This window comes from Carcharodon carcharias, chromosome 18, assembly GCF_017639515.1.
Source record: "Carcharodon carcharias isolate sCarCar2 chromosome 18, sCarCar2.pri, whole genome shotgun sequence".
In the NCBI taxonomy this organism is placed as follows: domain Eukaryota; kingdom Metazoa; phylum Chordata; class Chondrichthyes; order Lamniformes; family Lamnidae; genus Carcharodon; species Carcharodon carcharias.
This window is the reverse complement of record NC_054484.1, coordinates 89,490,268-89,508,485: the sequence shown is the minus strand read 5'-3', so window position 1 is coordinate 89,508,485 and position 18,218 is coordinate 89,490,268. Positions and strand designations below refer to the sequence as shown.

At 44.0% G+C, this 18,218-nt stretch overlaps 1 protein-coding gene across 1 annotated transcript in view; it reads right to left on the bottom strand.

Moving 5' to 3' along the window:
• Window positions 1-16,611, bottom strand: part of cltrn (collectrin, amino acid transport regulator) — a 39,289-nt gene extending 22,678 nt beyond the window's left edge. Inside the window, exons 1-4 of the mRNA XM_041210915.1 lie at window positions 16,476-16,611; window positions 13,795-13,839; window positions 13,383-13,441; window positions 9,536-9,618 (exon numbers count right to left, since the gene is read on the bottom strand). Of these exons, the coding sequence (XP_041066849.1) occupies window positions 9,536-9,618; window positions 13,383-13,441; window positions 13,795-13,839; window positions 16,476-16,611 (323 nt within the window). The remainder of the gene's footprint in view (window positions 1-9,535; window positions 9,619-13,382; window positions 13,442-13,794; window positions 13,840-16,475) is intronic.
• Between the last annotated feature and the right edge of the window lie 1,607 nt (window positions 16,612-18,218).

Genomic DNA, 18,218 nt, shown 5'->3' with positions numbered 1-18,218 from the left:
AGCACAGTGTCTCTCAGAGAACTCCATCAGATCAAAGTAGAGTCAGGGGAAACAAGGCAAGCCTCCTTTTTGTGGCACTAGCTGCTGTACGGTAAGTTTAAATGTCCCATCAATGTTAGTGAGTGGATGAGTCAGTGGGTATTAGTGGGCAGGTGAATGAGGTGGGTAAGTGGGTGGTGGGTGAGGTGGCTAGGGGATAGGTGGGTGGGGTTAGGTGGGTAGGATGGGTGAGGTGTGAGTGAGGTGGATAAGTGGATATGTGGGTAGGGGGGCAGGTGGTTGAGTAGGTGGTCAGGTTGAGAGGGTAGTTGGGTCAGGTCAGGAGGACATCCAGCTGGTTGGGAGGGTAGTCAGGTGGTTGAGGGTTAGTTGGGAGTTTTGCGGGCGGTATTCGGGTGGTGGGGAGGGGTGGTCAGGGGGTCAGAGGGAGTAGTCGGGGGGATCAGTGTGAGAGATTGGGAGGGTTAGTTGTTTAGTTACCCAGGCATTAGACTAGGCTTTCATCTGTCTAACATTTCCTGGGTGACTATCCGGGTAAGTACCACTGAACTATCCAAAGTCTCCAACTCTAACTCAGAGTTGGAAATATTCATGGAGTGAATCAGGAGATAGGGGAAAACATGGGGCCTTGACAAGAGCAAATGCAGCCACACTGGCAGAAAAGCTTAAAGTCACATTGGGAAGGAAAGGAGAGAGTACATTCAGAGATTAAAAGCAATCACACTACCTGAATCATCAACGGGGAGATTGAGAAGGTGGGTGGTGATACTGGGAGCCTAGCAACATGACTCATTCATGGATCACCTCATTGTTATTCATTTAAATGGGGCCTAAACTAGATCAAACTGGTATTCTAATCAAGTGTTGCTTGCCCCAATCCTTCAGCATGCTTTCAGGTAAGTTACTAACTGTTTCTTCAGTAAAGACCTCACTTACAACAGGAGGTTTGGCCATCTACCTATGCTGAGACAGTTAGATTGCCACCTACCTGGCCCTAGTTCGCTCCTCTGATGAGAGGAAACTGTCGAGAATCCCTGTTCCTAATTGTTATCCAGTGGTTCCAGCTCCACATACACATGGATAAGCCTAAATAGCCAAGTGGTTATGGTACTGGCCTTGTAACCCCAAGATCAAGAGTTCAAATCTCACAATGGGAAACAATGTAACTTCATCTGAATAAGAACAGATGGAAATGTGTTTGTACTCAAAAGAGTTACACGTGGATAGGGATTGGATAGATAAGGGCAGGGATGATCCAATGGTGTGTCAATTTGAGTAAAGCTGGTGGAATTTGTACCCCCTAAATTAGAAGCTTCTGGGTTAAATTCCCAGTTTGATACTTGAGCACATAAACTAGGCTGACACACAGTTAGCAGACTATCAGGGCTCTTAAACTTTTTTGATAAAATTAAACTGAAGCTGTGTCTGTGACTGGAAAAGATCCCACAATGCTATTTGAAGCATGTATAGCGCTCCTTATGCAGTAACAAATACTTCTCCCACAACCAGGAACATCAGGAATTGATTAACTGCTCCTTGTATTTATTTTTCTAGGATCTAGGTATGTATAAATTGGATGCAGTATTTGTATAGTCACTGACTGTGACTATAATCCAAAAGTACTTTGTTGACTGTGAAACATGTTGGAACAGGAATTGTCCAAATTAATTGCAAAGCCCATTTTTCTTCCACTCTGTCAAGACTAAATCCCTGTCTCACATCTGAATAACAGTCCAGTAGGGTAACTTTGAACTTGCACCCTAGCAAGAGGTCAGCACCATCAGGGTGGAAGAGGAAAGGAGATAAGTGGAGGAGATGTAGATGAAGGCGGAAGTATTGGCTTGGATTGTGGAGGGTAGAGGCAGCAATGCAGAGGGGAAGTCAAGATTGAATTGGTCGGGGGAAAAAGTTAGTGGTCATGTTCAAGGGTTGAGGGAGGTTCCAGATTGTGTTGAGTGGAGGAGTAGGGCCAAGGATGAGATTGGTGGGAAGGATAGAGGGTTAAGGTTTGGTTCAATGGAGGAGCGTGTGGATAGCTGAGGTTGTGATCATGGGGTGGCAGTATGGATGGCAGATGCCAGCAGAGATCAGAGTGTTTTGAATGTGGAACTGGCAGGATCACTCCTGATCCCATCCTTCCAATTCCACCATCAGTAAAGTATATTTTATACACTTAGTGTATAAAACCACCTCCAGAGGTTCCTTAAGGGCTGCCTCCTTGGCCCATTGGAGACCTGGTTTTCCTAAACACAATTAACTTCCTTAGAGAAAATCAACACTGCAATGAGAGCCTCAAATAGGTATTGTGCTGCTTATATGCATGTAAATTGGGATCCAACACCTGCTTCAGGCATGGGCCCTGAATCCCTGTAATTTTACCTGTACCAACTAACAAGTGGCCTCCTTTCAGCTCGTGATGAGAGTGTGCTACTGCTGTCATTAGGCCTCCAATTAGTGCCTGAGAAATGGGCACAGGGCCATCACTTTTCTGAACCACTTGTTAACAGTGAGACCTCACTGCTTGTTCCAGAAACCTCCACTTAGTCGTGTTACTGACTTAAAAGCATGCTATTTTTAAAAAGATGAATAAAAGCAGTTCATTTAACAATCTAAGATAGTGGGCTGAATCTTTTGCTGAGCAGGCATGCGCTGCTTGACCCCTTCTAGCGTAAAATGACACGCAAGTGTCCTGAAGTCATCCCGCACTTGCGTGATACTTTAGTCAGCGGGTGCATGCGGGAGTCAGCAGCATGCCTGCCGACAATTAACAGGCCTATTAAAGTATTAATTGAATTCAATTTTTCACTTCCCGTTCAACCTTATGGTTGACGGGCAGGCGAATCGGCCAGACGGCCTTTGGATTTCTTATGAAACCTCATCCAAGGGCGGGTGAGGTTTCCAACGGGAATTATAAGTGAAAAAAAAGGTTGAAATGTCGTTTATAACGTGTCCCTGCTCATGTCACAGAGTCACATGAGGGGACATGTTTTTAACATTTCTAAGTTTTTTTATTTTTGATTTAAAAAACCTTCAACTCCCTGAGGCAGCTCTGTTCCTCAGGGAGCTTTCATGGTGCGCACCCGCGCAAACTTCCGCGCTCACCCTCCTCCCATCACGCCCGCCCGACAAGGTAAAGATCCCGCCCAGTGGGAAGTGCAAGCCACTTCCAGAAAAAATGTGTCTGTTGCTCACCCTCCCTCAGCATATCTTCAGGAATAAAGCCAATGAGCAACCAAGCCATACCAGGGGGATATTCAGCCTGATAACCAGTGTTGTATTAGCAGGGGAATTCCACTAGGCTTATTGAGCTTCAATGATTATTAAACATCAATTGAATGAAAGAGGATCAATATGTATCACAGACCGTAAGTGTGAAGTTCATATAGCTTAAAACTTGTATCTGTTCCTGAAGTTAGATGACAGCCCTGAGATTGCTTCCTTGTGATAAACATTGTGAAGAGCTGTCTGAGGAGGTGAAGAAATGGAAGATACATTAGGTTAACCTTCATTAATCCAGCTTTTGGACAAATTTCATATCCTAGTCAAACCCGTTCTGTAACCTTGTGGAGCAATTTGTTGGCGCTCTTGGGAAGGGTTTAAACTAACTAGGTGGTAGGCTGAGAACCAGGATGTAACATCAGAGGGGAAAAACCAGGTGCACAAGGAATTGGGAAAGACAGATAGCTCTAGAGTAAGAACCAGTAAGGTATTAGGTGTGGTTAGACTAAGGGGAAATACAGTAAGATATAATTCAGGTGCACATATGTAAATGCACAGGGCGTGGTAAACCAAAGCTGGTGAGCTGCAGGCAGAGATAATGACATACAAATATGAATATGATATTGTGACAATAATGGAGATGGGGCACAAAGAAGGGTGGGACTGGATACTAAATATCCCTGGATACAAGGTCTTCAGGAAAGATGGAGAAGGAAAGGAAACAGGAGGGTGGCAGCATTGATTAAGGAGAACACTACAGCGTTGGAGAGAGAAAATGTGCCAGAGGGGGTCAAGGGCAGAATCTATCTGGTTAGAGCTAAGAAACAATTAAGGTATTATTACACTTCGGGGTTTATTCAATAGCCAAAATCTAGCGCGAAAGATATAGAGGAGCAAAGTTGCAAGGAAATTATAGAGAGATGCAAAAACTAGAGTAGTTATAATCACAGTATCTTTATAGTGAAGGAGGCCTTTTGGCCCATCAAATCTGCACTGGCTGTCTGAAAGAGAATTCCACCTAGTCCCACTACCCTGCCTTATCCCTGTAACCTTGCACATTCTCTCTTTTCAGGTAGCAATCCAATTCCCTTTTGAATACCTCAATCAAACCTGCCTCCAGCACCCTTTCAGGAAGTTGTTCCAGACGCCAACACCCTCTGGGTGAAAAAATTTTTCCTCACATCACATTCACTTCTTTTGCCAATTATTTTGAATCTGTGCCCTCTAGTTCTTGGTCTCAAGTGGGAATATTTTCTCACTATTTACCTTGTCCATACCCCTCAGGATCTTGAATACCTCCATCAAGTCTCCTCTCAGCCTTCTTTTCTCCAAGGAGAACAGTCCTAACCTCTCCAGCCTATCCTCATAGTTACAGTTCTTCATCCCGTGGATCATCTTGTGGATCTCTACTGTATTCCCTCCAATGTAAATGTTGTCGTAATGTAAGCCTTTAATTATCCTAATATAAACTGGGATAGTAATGGTGTAAAGGGCAGAGAGGGGCAAGAGTTTCTCGAGTGTGTTCAGTAGAATTTTCTAGACCAGTATGTTTCGAGTCCGACAAGGAGGCGTTGCTGGATTGGTTCTGGGGAATGAGGAGAGCCAATTGGATCAAGTGTCAGTAGGGAAACATTCAGGAGAGTGATTGATCATAGTAACATAAGGTTTAGGTTGGCTTTGGAAAAGGACAAGGAGCAATCCAGGGTAAGACTATTTAATTGGGGGAGGGCCAAATTCAGTGGGATAAGAACACATCGGGCCCCGATAAATTAGAATGAAAGATTGGCAGGCAAACCTGTAACTGAACAATGGGCTGTCTTTAAAGAGGAGATATCTGGGTATGGTCAAGGTACAGAAGCAGGAGAGCTATAACAGAAGATTTTATAGAGGCGTTTATAATCATGAGGGGTCTGGACAGAGTAGGTAGAGAGAAACTGTTCCCATTGGCAGAGGATCGAGAGCTAGAGGGCACAGATTTAAGTTGATTAACCAAAAAAACCATAGGGGACATGAGAAAGCATTTTTTCTTTTACATAGTGAGTGGTTAGGATCAGGGATGCACTACCTGAGAGTGATGGAGGCAGATTCAATCATGGCTTTCAAGAGAGAATTGGACATGCACCTGAAGGTATAATATGTACAGGGAAAGAACAAAGGAATGACACAATCTGAATTTGCTCTTGCAGAGATTTAGCACAAAGTTGAGGGGCTGAATGGTCCCCTTGTTTGCAGTAGTCATGCTTTGATACTCTGATATATTTAGTAATCATCCTCAGTGCCTGAGGCAAATAATCTCCCTACTACCTTTCCACTATTCGCTCACACTCCCAACATCCTTCACTTCACGTAGCTGATGTACCATTGCTCTACCTTCAATGCCCTCGTCCACATCTAAATTCTTTCACTATTCCACTTTCAGGATTCTACTAGAACGTAAGGATACACCCGAATATCTTTTTCATTACAACCTGTCTCTTCCAATTCCATCTTCATCAGCACCAATCATGAGGACCTCATGGATTTTTCTATCTCAACAATTGGGAACCATCTGCTCAACTTCATCAACCAGCTTCTCCCAGCTTTAAACTCTGAGCTCATATCATTTGGCAACATCAACTGCCACACTCCCTGTCAATGCAACCCTTGTGACCAGTCATGGGGCTCCTCAGGCCAATAGGTGCTGAAATCACCAGGAGCTCTTCCCTCAGACTCCACCCTTACCACCCTTCAAGATTGGTATCATTATCCTTCCTAAAAAGTCATTCTCCATCCTGCCGCTGGAGTCATGCTTTGATACTCTGATATATTTAGTAATCATCCTCAGTACCTCTCCAAGCTCCCTTTGCTCTTTAAACCCTCAATGGTTTTATTGACACTCATCACTGCATCCACCTCTCCTACCACCCTGAATCCTTTCAATCTAATTGCTGCCCTGCCCCATTGAATCTAACCAATACAATTTATAATCACCTTGAAAGGTGAAGTACAGGCTGTGGGAGCCGATTATGCCCGATATACAGAGAGATGAGGACATAACTTTAGTGCTTTACTTTATCACTGGATTATGATCCACTATGCACCTGGAAAAAACAATTACTTATGGAAGAGAATCAGAACAATACAGAATGCTCTGCTGCACAATTTTTGATGAAGTGCAGGCTTTCTGAAAGAGCAGGAAACAAACATTTGCTATGAAGTCTTATTACCAGGCATACATGGACACACATAAAATGCATTGGTCTGATCTCAAAATAATGAGTGAAAACAAAATGTGCCTTTTAAATTTTATTATAGAAGAACTTTGGACAACCTATAATTGATTTGCAGTTAGCATTGCATTACGACTGGTAAACATTCCTCATAAAACAAATTACTTTATTCCCCAACAATAGAAACACAGACTGGGCAATAACCATGCGCACTGTTTGCTTCACTGCATCTTTTACATTGATAGCTTTGCTCCAGCCCATTTATAAGAGGGAAGCCATCTAAAGCGAATAGGTTGGAAAACTGTAAAAGGCAAAATCTTAAACAGGGCAAGATTTCTGAAAGAGCCAAGGAGAGAATATCTAGCCTTTCCAATATTGGGTGGATACATTTTTCCTTGGTTTTATTTTCATAAATAAAAAATGGTTTAACATTTTAACGGGAATAAAGTGTCTAACCCTGTCATAGTTTTGGATTTTTATGCTAGATAGACTTTTGAGCTCATTCAAGCTTATTATTCACTCCCATGAGCAGATCTCATGCCACCTGTGATACAGACTGCATCCGTTTCTGGCCAATATCTAGGAAAATAACAGACACGTATGGATTGTAACAGAGAATTGTACTCCATAGTCATTACCCCCGCCTGACTTTGCCCTCTTCCATTGTGTAATCTTAGCAAACTACATAGAATTACATAGAAGTAACCACGCAGAAACAGGCTTTCTGGCCTATAACAGATCTGTGCTGGTGTTTATGTTCCACACAAGCCTCCTCCTACCCACCTTCCCTACTTTATCTAACCCTATCTCCATATACTTCTATTCATTGTTCATCTCATGTATTTATCTAACTTGCCTGAAATGCCCCAAGCTCTCCCTGTGATAGTGATTGGTACATTTTCACCACCCTCCAGCTAAAAAAATACATTTCTCCTAAATTCTCGGTTGGATTTGTAAATGTCAAGTGAATGTGGTAGTTTCTAAACCAGCGAGAGGTGTCATTCACATAATATAGATGAATGAACAGATGTTCATGCAGCCGATTTAATGTTTATATTTCTTCACTCTCCATAATAACTGAAAATAATTAACACATAACTCACTTTCTCTCTGAGCATAAGTGTCACTTTAAGTCAGGAAAGGAATCAGATATTGGGGTAGGGAGTGTACAGGGGTGCTGGTTGATTTCCAACAAAGCCACTGCCCCAGGGACTGTTATCTGATGTTATTTTTTGCCTTAACTGGACTGAATAAATCACTCATTGATTAACTTCTAATTGGCGGCTAACTTGAATTTTTACTTCATTCCTTCAATGCACATCATGCTCTAATATATTTGATAACAATTACCTGTGGTCCTTTGTTGAGATGTTGAGTGGTACGAGGAATAATTCAGGAATAGTCACATTCTCAAAGAACCATCACAAGGCCTCTGATATATGTAGAGAGCCAGGGAGAAAGCAGGCTGCCAGGCAGTTCTACAGTCGGGAAATCCAATCTGGTGAGTTCAGTGTCAGGATCCGACTATCATTTTTGAAACCTGTTTCCTGACCATAGCCAGATTGAGTGGTGGGGTTGTAGAGATGGGTGGAGGGAAGGGTCATGGATTAGGGAGGATATCAATGGACCACCAGAGAAAATGGGGGTCGGGGGGGATACTCATGAGGGACAATGAGGGATGAAGAGAGATTGATGGGTCAGGGGAATATCAATGGGACAAAGTCAGAGAGATCGGGGGTTTGGGTGGGGATGTTTTTTTTAATTCATTTATGGGATGTGGGTGTCGCTAGCTGGGCCTGCATTTGTTGCCAATCTCTAATTGCCCTTGAGAAGGTGGTGGTGAGATGCCTTCTTGAACCGCTTCAGTCCATGTGGTGTAGGTACACCCACAGTGCTGTTAGGGAGACAGTTCCAGAATTTTGACCCAGCAACAGTGAGGGAACGGTGATATATTTCCAAGTCAGGATGGTGTGTGGCTTGGAGGGGAATTTCTAGATGGTGGTGTTCCCATGCATCTACTGCCTTGTCCTTCTAGACGGTAGTGGTTGTGGGTTTGGAAGGTGCTGTCGAAGGAGGCTTGGTGAATTCCTGCAGTTCATCTTGTAGATGGTACACACTGCTGCTACTGTGCATTGGTGAGGAGGGAGTAAATGTTTGTAGATGGGCTGCCAATCAAATGGGTTGCTTTGTCCTGGATGGTGTCAAGCTTTTTGAGTGTTGTTGGAGCTGTCCTCATCCAGACAAGTGGAGAGTATTCCATCACACTCCTGACTTGTGCCTTGTAGATGGTGGACAGGCTTTGGGGAGTCAGGTGGTGAGTTGCTCATCACAGGATTCCTAGCCTCTGACCTGCTCTTGTAGATGCAGTATTTGTTGGCTAGTCCAGTTCATTTTCTGGTCAATGGAAGCCCCCAGAATGTCAATTGAGGGGGATTCAGTGATGTTAATGCCATCACTGGTTGGATTCTCTCTTGCAGATGGTCATTGGTACTTGAATGGTGCAAACGTTACTTGCCATTTGGTGGCATTAATGCAGGGGGAGCCAATGGAACATTGAAGTAGGAGAGCCAAAGTGATTAGAGTTGTGGTTGACAGATTTCCTTCCCTAAAGGGCATTAGTGACCCAGATGGGTATTGATGACTATTGGCAATAGTTTCCTGATCAGAGTTGTGGGCGTCAGATCATGGGGAGACACTGTTGGATTGTGGGGATGGAGTCCAATCACTGATGATGTTAACAGATTCGCTTGCAGGGAGGGGAGGGAATAGTGCTGGAGTGGGGAAGCACCCCTGCTCCTCTAGGCCCACAAGCAGCGCTGGAAAAGCACTTACCTCCTCCGTGCAAGCAGTCGTCTGGGGTATATAGCCTTACTAAAATATTTAAATGAGTGACTTGACTCCTGGGAGTGGATTGGCCACCTGTCCCACCCCCACCCTTCCCCTCCACCACCTTTCAGCCTCTGTGGAAACCGGAAGTCGGTGGGCACAGAGGAGGGTTGGGTTTGAATCTGAGAGTCTTTTTACATTTTTACTTCCCACCTCAATCAAATCCACCCATTTTAAGGGGCTTCAAATTCTCCCTGCAATTCATTTCATGGAGCACTTACTTGAATGGTTTGTTCATTGATTTTCTCATACTGTAAGCCACTGTTGCTTGAAAGTAGAATTGTTCGCTGTCATCCCAAACGTACTGTCAGTGAACAAGATTTAACATCATAAGCCTGGCACTCAAAACCTTTTTTTCTTCACATCTCTATTTTTCTCAAACAAGAGCCAAGTCGCAATGATTGACTTGTGTTCAGCAGCAGCCTGGTCATCTCCACCACTCCCTCGTCCATAGTTGGAGGTTAACACACAGCTTCATCAGTATTGCTGTTTTAGCGACTGCTAAAATATTTGTAGGTCATGGCAAGCAGCGAATTAGCAATGTTATAAAGCTCTTAATGTGATTATCTTCATGAAATGTACAAGTACACTGTGATGAGTCAAATATCTGATTGTACTGTTTTTGGGGTTCAATGTGAGTGTTTAAATAGTCTCACCATCAGTATTACTTTAAATATACCATCATGTCCTCAGCTCAGAGCTGATCAACAAATATACTCCGTTTGAGATCCACAAATCTGGCTGTGCATGTAAACTTATCTGCTGAGGGATCCTTGACTTTATAATTTTTTTAAAATTTGTTCATGGGATGTGGGTGTCACTGGCTAGGCCAGCATTTATTGTCCATCCTCAATTGCCCTTGTTCAGAGGGCATTTAAGAGTCAACCACATTGCTATGGGTCTGGAGTCACAAGTAGGCCAGGCCAGATAGAGACGGCAGATTTCCTTCCATAAAGGGCATTAGTGAACCAGATGGGCATTTATGACAATTGGCAATAGTTTCCTGATCACCATTAGACTTTTAATTCCAGATTTTTATTGAATTCAAATTTCACCATCTGCCATGGTGGGATTCAAACCCAGAGCATTACCCTGAGTCTCTGGCAATACCATTATGCCACCACCAGAGAACAAAATCAGGCAAGGTATTGCAAACCTTTATAAATCACTGGAACAGCGGGAGGCCCATTCAGCCTCTAGAGCTTGCTCTGCTATTCAACTGGCTGATTTTTATCTTAACTCCATCCTTAACATCCTGCTTCCATAACCTTTAATATCCTTACCTAACAAACCAGTGCTTTCATTCTGAATGCAGCTTCACATTTGTGACTGCACTAAAGGTGCGTGAGTGATTTCCTCATCAACCTCAAACCAGCAAAAAGGTAATATGACTGCTGCTGCTTCCCTGTCATAGGCTGCTGCTTTTCAAAAGAAACCAGGTCCTTCCTCCTGGCTGTACATAACAATGATCCACTGAAGCAAACTAACAGAGCTGAATCATGCAGAAACCTGGCTCCATAGGCTCACCCTCGAAAAATAATTTTATTGGTGGCAGTGGAAACTGAATGTTATGAAGCCTTGTGACAACAGAGGCATCACTTGAGCCTGCCCATACCCGATTGTCATTCACAAGTGTTAACAGGACCCAAGCTGTTTGATGAAGTTGAAACCACGATGCAGAGCTTTTCTTTACTGAGAGAGTTTATTGGCTTATTCAGTCTCACAGCTCTCCTCCCACTCAACCCAGTGTCCCAGCAGTCACCTATTTAGATAGGAACACAGGGAATAGGAGTAGGAGTAGGCTATTCGGCTCATCTAACCTGCCCTGTTAGTCAAACAGATCATGGCTGATCATCTATCCCCATGCCATTTTTACCACTATGCCCATATCCCTCACTGCCATTAGTATCCAGAAATCTATTGAATAATGTCTTGAACATACTCAATGGCTGAGCTTCCACAGCATCTGGGGTAGACAATTCCAAAGATTCACCATCCTCTGAGTGAAGAAATTCCTCCTCATCTCTGTCTTAAATAGCCTTCCCCTTATCCTGAGATTGTGTCCCCTGGTTCTAGATTCACCAGCCAGGGGAAACATCCTATCTATATCCACCCTGTCATGCCCTGTAAGAATTTATTAAATTTCAGTGAAGTCACCACACATTTTTCAAAACTCTAGAGAATACAGACCCAGTTTCATCAATCTCTCCTGATAAGAAAATCCTGCCACCCCAGGGAATAGTCTGATGAACCTCTATGGCAAATATATTGTTCCTTGGATAAGGAGGCCAATACTCCAGGTGAGGTCTTACCAAGGCGCGATGTGCGCTCAGAGACAGTATCCAACATCTGTTTCTCTTAAACGTGACAATGTAATTGACATTAACAAACCATAACAATGCAATGGACTAGACATTGGCTGGGATTTTCCTGTCCCACGTGTGATGATGCAAGCCACTGGCGGGATCAAGAGCAACCAAAAGTCTGTTGACTTTGGGCGAGGATTTCTGGTCCTACCAGTGTCGGGACCGGAAAATCCCGCCATTGACAACAAGCATTTCCCAGTGGCATTTAAGATGAGGAATACTGGCCGATTTTTCCCTCCCTCAGTAACGACACTATTTAACACTATTCCACTTTGCTTTCATTAACCCACATCAGTGTCTGTCTACCTTGGGACCACAAGCATCTTTCAGTTATCAGTAGCCAGACTGCCAACAGCAAGAATACCAACAGCACATTCCCAAGAAGTTCCAACATCTTGTTTAATCAGGTTCTTAATCCAGGAAAACTAAAACAATCAAAAAATGATTCATCATGAAGGGAGCAGAAGGTGAACAATTTCTTTTTAATGAAAGTACTTAGTCATTCCTACTGAATAAATTGAATCAAACCATAGTCATGAGTAGAGATTGGAAAGATTAGGACCGCTCTGCTGGGAACAGAGAAAGTTAGGAAGTGAACCTACAGAGATTTCCAAGGCAATGGGGGGGCTTTGCTAGAGGAAGAGAATGGATGAATAATTAGAGGTCAGAGATTTAAAATCATTGGAAAAAGATCTAGAAGGGAGATGAGGAGGATTCTATAAATAATTTTAAATGGGAGGTTGGACAGGTATTTGAGGATGTGGATCTTAAAAGTGGGAAGGGACATGGGATGAAGAACAAGTGCTTATCAAAGCCTCAGTACAGGCATGATGGGCCAAATGGCCTCCTTCTGTGTTATAGGTGTCGACAATTCTATGATGATTCTAAAATAGCGAGAGGGAATTTCAGTTGATGGCAATAAAGGTATGAATGATGAATGATTCCATAATCTGTAACAAAATTTATCAATCTCAGTTTTGATATTTTCAATTAACTAAGAGCCTTAACAACTTTTTGCTGGAATTCTGGATCTCACTACCCTTTCTGTGAAGATGCACTTCCCGATATCACCCTTGAACAACTTAGTACTAATTTTAAAGCTATGCCTCCTTTTAGGAGTCCCCTAAAAGGGGAAATAGTTTATCTCCCTCTATCTCCACTTGCCTGGATGAGTTCAGCTCCTAGGATATTCAAGAAGCTTAACACCATCCAGGACAAGGCAGCCCCGCTTGATTGGCATCACATCCGCCACCTTCAACATCCACTCCCTCCGCCACCAACGCACAGTGGCAGCAGTGTGTACCATCTACAAGATGCACTGCAGCAACTCACCAAGGCTCCTTAGACAACATCTTCTAAACCTGCGACCTCAAGGGCAGCAGATAGATGGGAACACCACTACCTGCAAGTTCCCCTCCAAGTCACACACCATCCTGACTTGGAACTAAGTCGGCTGTTCCTTCTCTGTCACTGGGTCAAAATCCTGGAACTCCCTTCCTAATAGCACTGTGGGTGTACCTACACCACATGGACTGCTGTGGTTCAAGAAGGCAGCTCATCACCACCTTCTCAAGGGCAGTTAGGGATGGGCAATAAATACTGGCCTGGCCAGCGACACCCACATCCCATGAATGAATAAAGAAATTTTAAAAATCCTATCAAATCCTTTAATCAACTTAAACAGCAATTAAGGTCAACTTACTGCCTGGTCTCCAAGGGCTGCATTCAGGCTGATTCGCACTTTATGAGCAAAAGGTGATCCTGTAATTAATGTAATCAGAAAAATATCAAACTCACAAAGAAAGGCAGAATTTCTCCTTTAAGAAAAGGTTTTGTAACACTGCTAGATGCAGTAAAGACACTGAGTGAGGAGATCTTGAAACAACAAAAACCTGCATTGTACAGTAAATGTTAGAGTATTTTCAGAACTGATCTGATTTGGTATTGGTATAATGGCCAGCAATGGTGTTAGGTCAAAAAAATCTGAAATTATTTGAGACCAAAAACCAAACAATAACGGTAATCAATTCCCCCCATGCGTCTGAAACTGTGGTGATATCAGAAAATTAATTTCTAAATTCACAAGAAAGCAAAGCTTAATTGGGGTCACATACCTTTGGAGCAGAGCTGATCCACTGCTGTGGCACCCGACTCTGTAGCTAGGAAAAGATTGAGAACAAGGAGCAAAATCCTGAACAACATCCTTACAATTCCAGAGACACTGCAAGGAATGATCCACAGAGAATTTCACCTTCTATTCTCTGTGACGTACAGACCAGCAGCAGAAAAGGGTGGAAAAATGTGTTTACTGGTTTGTAAAGGGCTTAATTATTAAGCGAAGATGCTCTCTCCCGGTAAACAATCCTGTCAATCTTCACAGACTTGTCATTACCTCACTACATCTCACAGGTCAGGGATTTGAAACAGAGAAAGAAATCTCGACAAACTCACCAGAAAAGTGTACTCAAGAGAAGTGACTGCGATTGAAAGTGTGGGCTGTAAACATTGCATTTGTCAGCCAAGCAACAGCCAAGTGGCGGAATTAAAATGCTTGACAGCTTTATAAATGCTTTAGTGACTGCAGCCCGAGCTAGCATTATTCTTCAAAGAAAGTAGTGCTGCCCAGGAAGGGATTTCTGAGTATAAGAAAGTCCTTGTGCTATTAGATTGAATGGGCACTTGGCCTTAACACCTGCAGCACAGTTTTCCCACCATTCAGGAAACTCTCCTGTGAAAAGGACCTGATGAGATTAAGTTGGACTTTTGGGATTCATCAACTTCAGATAACCTGAGCCCAGGAAAGGCTCCATGCTCCCAGCTGCTTGGCATATCCCTCTGATGATTTTTTGCAGTCCTTGTCAGATGTCCCAGAAGAAAGGACGAGTGAAACTTGGGAATGACTGGTACTGGCCCGAACTGGAGTTCCATTCTAAGGTCTACAACAACAATTCGGACCAGTACCAGTCATTTCCCAAGTTTTACTGTTTTATCTTTCTGGGAATGGAGAAGTTTGGAGGTGCTCGTAGGAACACCGGGAAGATGGGAGGTGTCTTGGAGGTTTATGCCACTATATCAGATGAGATGAGTCACGAATGGTACTGAATGTTGTGCAACCATCAGCAAACATCCCCACTTCTGACCTTATGATGACCTTCCTCCCATCATAAGGTCAGAAATGGGGATGTTCGTTGATGATTGCACCAAGTTCAGCACCATTCGCGACTCCTCAGATACTTAAGCAACCTATGTCCAAATGCAGCAAGACCTGAACAATATCCAGGCTTGGGCTGACAAGTGGCAAGTAACATTCGCACCACACAAGTGCCGGGCAAAGACCATCTCCAACAAGAGAGAATCCAATCATCGCCTCTTGATGTTCAATGGCATTACCATTACTGAATCTCCCGCTATCAACACCTGGGGGTTACCATTGACCAAAAACTAAACTGAACTCGCCATATAAATACTGTGGCTACAAGAGCAGGTCAGTGACTAGGAATCCTGCAGCAAGTAACTCACCTTCTGGCTCCCCAAAGCCTGTCCACCATCTACAAGGCACAAGTCAGGAGTGTGATGAAATACTCTTCACTTGTCTGGATGAGTGTGGCTCCCACAACACTAAAGAAGCTGGACACCATCCAGGCAAATCAGCTCGCTTGATTGACACCACATCCACAAACATTCATTCCCTCCACTACCGACGTACAGTGGCAGCAGTATGTAACATCTACAAGATGCACTGCAGGAATTCACTAAGGCTCTTAGGCAGTGCCTTCCAAACCCACAACCGCTAACATCTAGAAGGGCAAGGGCAGCAGATAGGTGTGAACACCACCACTTGCAAGGTCCCCTCTAAGTCACTCACCAACTTGATTTGGAAATATCTCACCGTTCCTTCAATGTCACTGGGTCAAACATCTAGAACTCCCTCCCTAACAGCACTGTGGGTGTACCTACACCACATTGACTAAAGCGGTTCAAGAAGGCATCTCACCACCACCTTCTCAAGGGCAATTAGAGATGGGCAATAATTGATGGCCTAATGCTGCCTTGATGTCACTCATCTCACCTCTCAAGATCAGCTCTTATGTCCATGTTTGAATCAAGGCTGTAATGAGGTCATGTCAAGAATAAGAGAGCTAAAGAGTGAAGAACATTAAAGACAGCAACTGAGGAGTCAAGGTCCACGTGGACATCACCAATATTACGGTGCCGCCGATCAAACTCACCTTCCTTGACCTCTTAGAAGAGCAATGCTTCTGCAGGCTGAGGTTCACACATCAGGTGGCCATTGACATATGTAGTCTCATGGAAGACCACCTGCTGCCTGTTGCACCTGGTGACCATGCATTGCCAGTGGCTGTGAGGGTCACCGTCCCCCTCAATGTCTTTGTCCCTGGTTCTTTCCAGAACATTACTAGAGATACATCGCGGGTCTTGCAGTTGGCTGCATGTAAATACCTAAGATGGGTGATAAATAGATCATTTGCCAGGGCTGGGAGTTACATTTGGGCTCTCAAACTCTCCTCTCTGGCTGGACTCGCTCAGATACAGGATGTGCCATCGACTACACACACGTGACAATCCAAGCACTGCCACAGCAAACAGGAGCGTTTATAAACTGAATTATTCCACTAATGTGCAGTTGATGTGAAACCACAAGAAGAGGTTCATACAGGTGTGTTCAAGATTCCCTGGGAACTGTCATGATTCATTCATACTGAGACCGCCCAGCATTGCAGGAAGCAGAGGACTGGCTGTAAACCTGGCTCCTAACACCTGTGAGGAATCTCACCAATAAGACACTGGAGTGCTACAATGAGAGTCACATGACCACCATGTGTGTCATCGAGCAAACCATCAGAATATTCAGGCGACGCGGCAGGTTTCGCGACGCCTTTCAGTAACTCTCCAGCGAAGGTGTCCAGCATGATCGTGATGTGCTCTGAGCTGCACAACGTTGTGCAGCAGAGAGGTTTGCAGGTGGAGGAAGGTGGAAGGCCGCGAAGGGTTTCATCACTCATCTTCAGACGATAGAGAAAGAGGAGGGGGGATGGGGCACTCATGGCCAGACCAGCTGGGTACATTGCTGCCCATGATGTCCAAGGTGCCCCAATAGCTTAAAGGTTCAGTTAATTATTCCAATTAGAAAAATAACAAGTGGAAGCCACTAGCACCACCAACACCTTCCCCATCTTTTCACTAAGGTTCCTCCAACCACACATCCACACATTCATCCAATGGGTCCTATCATGTGTTGATAGTCATCATGAAATAATTAAAAGGATGAGTTGGCCCTCAGATTGCAATAATGGGCATGTTGGGTAGCGGTGTTAATTAATAAATTCCATGTTGCATCACAATTAACTAAACAAGGCAACATTTCGCCAAATACCAAGTAACAGCTTTGGCAAATTGCTGTTGCTTGCACTTTAGCTTCCTTTCTCTTCTATACTTTGCATCCTCTATGGCTTCAGTGGGGGACAAGACAGGGGCTATGCTACTTGAGTGATGAATTATGTTGTGGAAGATACGATGGCGTAGTGGCAATATCACCAGACTGGTAATCCAGGGGCCCAGGTTACAATCTGGGGACACGGGTTAAATCCCACCTTGGCAGCTGGTAGAATGTGAATTCAATTAGTAAATCTGGAATTGAAAACTAGTCTCAGTGATGATGACCATGACACCATTGTTGATTATTGTAAAAGCCCATCTGGTTCACTAATGTCCTTCAGTGATGGAAATCTGATGTCCTTACCCGGTCTGGCCTACATGTGACTCCAGACTCACAGTAATGTGGTTGACTCTTAACTGCCATCTGAAATGGCCTAGCAAGCCACTCAGTTGTATCCAAGAATGTGGCTCACCACCAATTTCTCAAGGGCAGTTAGGGATGTGCAATAAATGTTGACATTGCCAGTGACACTCACATGCTGTCAATGAATTGCAAAAATAAGATCCTTGTATTGACTGCTGAGATGCTTTTGGCACCTGCCCTCTCATGGCCTTGGTCATGACCCGCCTAAATTTATTTCAGAGCCCTGTTTGGTGATCCGCTATGGTGGACAATTTCGCAATCCTCTGCGCCAACAATCCATTAGTAATCGAGTTGAATTCCCATTCTCCCAGTGGTTGTGGAGAGTGTGTGTGACATCTCTGTCAATACCTCGCCCGGTGGCTAATGAACCTGCAGCTCTCTCTTTACCAATGGTAGTTTTCTTGAATGCTGGGTGGGACTCCCTGCCATCGACTTGATTGGATCGTTAAATTTTCTCTGCGCTATGCAGTGGGCACTATGTGCACTCACATGATGGCAAAGACAGCAACTAGTTTGATGCAGACACGTGCAGGAGGCACAGACTTTTCCTCAGCAATGGGAGCAAGAATCCAGGTTGGAGGAGGTGAGCAGGAGCATTGTACACAGGCTATGAATGCAGTCTAGGAAACAGTTTAATGACCTCACCAGGTCAGGGAAAGTGAATACATTTGCTGCTTCACCTACATCCTGTAAGTTAAGCACTGTCCTCCCCATCAC